Source organism: Temnothorax nylanderi, unplaced genomic scaffold (assembly GCF_030848795.1).
Source record: "Temnothorax nylanderi isolate EJ_2023f unplaced genomic scaffold, tnyl_v1.0 TNYL_tig1234_pilon, whole genome shotgun sequence".
Taxonomy (NCBI): domain Eukaryota; kingdom Metazoa; phylum Arthropoda; class Insecta; order Hymenoptera; family Formicidae; genus Temnothorax; species Temnothorax nylanderi.
This window is the reverse complement of record NW_027250296.1, coordinates 14,307-15,735: the sequence shown is the minus strand read 5'-3', so window position 1 is coordinate 15,735 and position 1,429 is coordinate 14,307. Positions and strand designations below refer to the sequence as shown.

At 36.0% G+C, this 1,429-nt stretch overlaps 1 protein-coding gene across 1 annotated transcript; it reads left to right on the top strand.

Annotated features, from left to right (window-relative positions):
- Positions 1-341: 341 nt before the first annotated feature.
- On the top strand, positions 342-1,196 carry LOC139787007 (uncharacterized). The gene has a single exon (XM_071726100.1). The coding sequence runs from the start codon at positions 342-344 to the stop codon at positions 1,182-1,184; it is 843 nt and encodes a 280-aa protein (XP_071582201.1). The 3' UTR covers positions 1,185-1,196.
- The last annotated feature ends 233 nt before the right edge of the window (positions 1,197-1,429 follow it).

The window sequence follows — 1,429 nt, the reverse complement described above, 5'->3', positions numbered from 1 at the left end:
TTTTTTAACTATTACACTTTTTGCATAAAATTTTTAGCCGATCTTTTTATTAACAAATTTTCTTAGCTCCCTATACTTCAGAATTTATAGTTTAAACTAACAAAATCTAGAAAAGTCTAGAAAAATCTAGAGTTTTCTATTTTTTTTCTGCGCGCGCCGACTAATTTTTCTAAAACGACGCAAGCGAAGTTAACGTTTTGACTAACGTTACGAAGTCAAAATCATTCGAGTCCCATCGTTCGAAGCGACAAGTCGTACACCAGTGAAAAAGTATAACTCTCACATCTGACTTTTAATTAGTGTTTGTGTGTGTCTGTCGATATTACGAAGAAATAAGAACAATGGCTAGTCACAGAGAAGACGCTAATAATTCTGAGAAGCGGATGTTCACACGCGTTATTCCTGATAAAGGGATTTCCGATAAGGGACGCTACTTCGAGGGAAGAAACGAGCAATTACATATGCTGCTATCGACAACATATGGACTCAACAGCTCCCATACGAAGAGAATTCACGTGGGTTTACAAACAACATCCGAGGGGGTTTTCGTGCCGCTGGTCAAATTAACCGGCAACTGTGCGGACGGCGTTTATTTCGACGAGAAATCGTGGCAGCAGTTTCAAGAGAACATGGGACTCGTGAGCGAATATTTAAATGGAGAAACCAAATTGAAGCCGAATTCTATCTCCATTAACAATATCTCCGTCAATTTTACTTCGGCCTACGGAGCAAGATCCATATTGTTGGCGTACAAGGAAAACGAGGAGAGTACTTCCACCGGGATGGATCAACGAACAGACGAGGAAAATTGTCCACCGACGAAGAAACGAAAAACTTTCGCAGTGGCAATTGTGATGCAGAAGCCTACATTTATCGGACTGAAAAATATTGCGAAATGTATCGATGCACATTTATCACAATTAAAATCAGTGGCTGAAAATGTTAACAATTGCGCACGTTATCTTATTAAAGAAATAGAGTTAAATCTTCCTAACAATTATATAGATGAAGATATTGTGAAATTAACTCTCAGAGGAAATTACAACGACATCGAGCGTAATGTACGTACGCAAATAACCGATTTAACTTTCCTCGATATGTATTTTAATATAGTATTTTTAGAACTTATTTTGCTGCGCTTCACCGAAATCCGTCGTATAATTTTGTCGAATCGCGGATTGTAAATTTTATAAAATTATTGTTTGAACAATTTGTATTTTTCCCATGAAGAAGAATTTGTAATAAACATTTTTTGTAACTTCTACTTTCTTCTATTTTTTCAATCCTTACGTTCTCCGCAACAAATTCCTTTTCTCCTATTTTTCAGAATTAGTTGAAGTCTACCTCGTAAATATTTTTCGAATGCGTTCAATAATAAAAACTTTTATTTAAAACGAAATAATTTTGTCACGTTACAAAGCGAACCTGT